Source organism: Arachis ipaensis, chromosome B08, assembly GCF_000816755.2.
Source record: "Arachis ipaensis cultivar K30076 chromosome B08, Araip1.1, whole genome shotgun sequence".
NCBI lineage: Eukaryota > Viridiplantae > Streptophyta > Magnoliopsida > Fabales > Fabaceae > Arachis > Arachis ipaensis.
The window spans coordinates 123,810,341-123,812,660 of NC_029792.2; the positions used below are offsets into that span (position 1 = coordinate 123,810,341).

General features: G+C 30.2%; 1 protein-coding gene across 3 annotated transcripts in view; it reads right to left on the minus strand.

Annotated features, from left to right (window-relative positions):
- Positions 1–2,320, minus strand: part of LOC107611836 (putative EG45-like domain containing protein 1) — a 6,216-nt gene that overhangs the window by 1,109 nt on the left and 2,787 nt on the right. The window contains exons 2-4 of one of the 3 annotated variants that reach the window (XM_021110011.1): positions 2,205–2,308; positions 766–911; positions 118–418 (exon numbers count right to left, since the gene is read on the minus strand). In XM_021110011.1, coding sequence (XP_020965670.1) covers positions 118–418; positions 766–898 — 434 coding nt within the window. In that variant the 5' untranslated portion in view covers positions 899–911; positions 2,205–2,308. The remainder of the gene's footprint in view (positions 1–117; positions 419–765; positions 912–2,204; positions 2,309–2,320) is intronic. The other 2 variants (XM_021110012.1, XM_016313726.2) reach the window with 2 other exon arrangements.

Here is a 2,320-nt window from a genome sequence, read left to right on the forward strand (position 1 = left end):
AAAATAATAAAAATATTTATAAATTTGTCTAAAATTATTTTCAACTATTATTTTTATATAAGGACGTTTTTATAATATTTAACCTAATTACTTAAAGATAAGGTTAATTGAACTAACTGTTGAAATTCAATGTTGATCAAAGAAGCAGAGGCATTTGCAATGGCCTGGAATGCAGTGGTGGAGAGGACCATGGAAGTTCCAGCCCTGGAAGGCCTAGAGACCGTTGATTGCGCGCGATCGACGATCTTGATCTGGATCAACTGGCCAGGAATGCAGGTTCTAGGTGCGGCTGCACTGATGCACCTCACCTGATACTGCCTACCACATGCAGCACCATTGTCCCATATGCCTTCTCCTGCTGATGCAAACATGTTGCTCGATGGAAACTCTGATGCGTCTTTACCGTAACATGCTGTGGCTGACCACATACACCCATCAGATCTTTTTCATCATTCCAGTGTCTTTCAAACATTGGTTAACTAATAGAGGTGAGTTCATCACCATATACATTCATGTATGTATGTCATGTTTCAGGGCCAGTGGGCCACGTCCACATGATATAGTGTGTGTTTGGATTAACGTTTGTAAACGGAAGTTTGTATAAAATAATTCCTATATAAACCTCTTTAACTTGGATGTTTTATGCTTTAAAATGACTCAGGAGCATATACTATACATATTTAGATTTTAAACCCTGTTTTTTAAGAGCTTATTTTCTACTTTTCATCATTAAAAAGGGAAATTAAATTGGAGAGTGGAACTTACGTAAAAAGGGAGGACCGTAGTGAGAAGCAGTGCCAACATCACAATGAGAGAAGTGAATGAAAATTGATAAGAAAAAAACGAGGGCCTGGAAGGATAGAAGATGAACAGAAACCTTGTGCTTGTGCATAGGCATAGCTGAAATAATGCTGTGAAACCATTTAAGATATCAGTTATAGAATAATTGTTAAAAATGATTCTAAATTATAGAGTTTGTATCAATGTATTTGACCATTATCTCTGTGCTAGAATTGTATATCATTAATTAATACTTCGTTTTGAACGTTAACGAAGAGTAAAATAAACCAGAGTATTTAACCAAGAATAATAAAATATAAATAAGAAAAGAGAAAGTATAGGGAGCCAATCAAATATTTGTATAATATGTACAATGGAGGTTTAGGGAAGTATTAGAAATATAACGATTAGTATTATCTTTTCTCATCAGCTGAAATTTTTGGGATGAGTGGTATCATAACATGGTATCAAAGTTCTAGATCCGAAAGGTCAAGAGTTTGATTCTTGGTGAACCCCAAAATCTAAGTATGAGTGATGTTCATTTTTTAACTCATATAGCTCATCATACACATTGTACAAATATTCCATTGGCTCTCTAGCAGGACTCGAAAAGAGAAAAGGACAAATCAATTCCGAATTTTTGGTTTGCGAATATTTAAGTTTATTTAAAAATACATTTAAGTTTTTAACTTTTTCAAAATTTAGACATATCGATCTCTGAATCTAATTTGTTCAATTTTAAAAACTCTCTCGCGTGTGCATCTGTATCAACTAAATTAGTAAAACGTGAGTCATGTTTGATTTTTCTGTTGAGTCTGACAGATCCAAATGAATATAAAAAATTAATATGTCTAGATTTTAAAAATATCAAAAATTTAAATATATTTTCAAATACTCAAAAACTTAAATATCTGTAAATCAAAAGGTCAATGACATATTTATCTTTTCCCTATAAATAATTAAGTATAGCTGTTTTGAAAGAAATTTGTTACAATAGGCTTTTTGCATTTTCTTCTGGTGGCTAATTATTTGTATTTGTCAATTTCTTACTTTATTATGTGTTTTGTTCTCTTTCGATTTTAGTTGTTTTTCAGTTTTTTCCCGTGTTTTCTTGAAAAATTTCATATCTAAATTATTATTGTCCTTATATTTTATTTTATATCAATACATTTTTTTGAAGAAAAAAATTGTCGTCTTATTTCTTATTTAAATTTAATATTGTAAAAGTCGAACTTGATATATATTTTAAAAATCGTATCGAATTAATCGATGCTAAATCAATGGTGCTATATGATTAAGTCATCTTAATATTAAGTTCAACTAAATTCATCTAGTAATAATTTATTAACATGATAAAACTAATTAAAAAAAAAATAAAAAATACATAACCAACTTGATTAAACTTAATTTAAAAAATAACTTACCGTTTCTAGCTTTTCTCAATAAACCATAATAATGCTACTTCAAACAAAGCATACAGATAGTCATCTAAGTAGATCACCTGTCATGCCTTTTTTTTATTGTGTATCTAATTAAATCA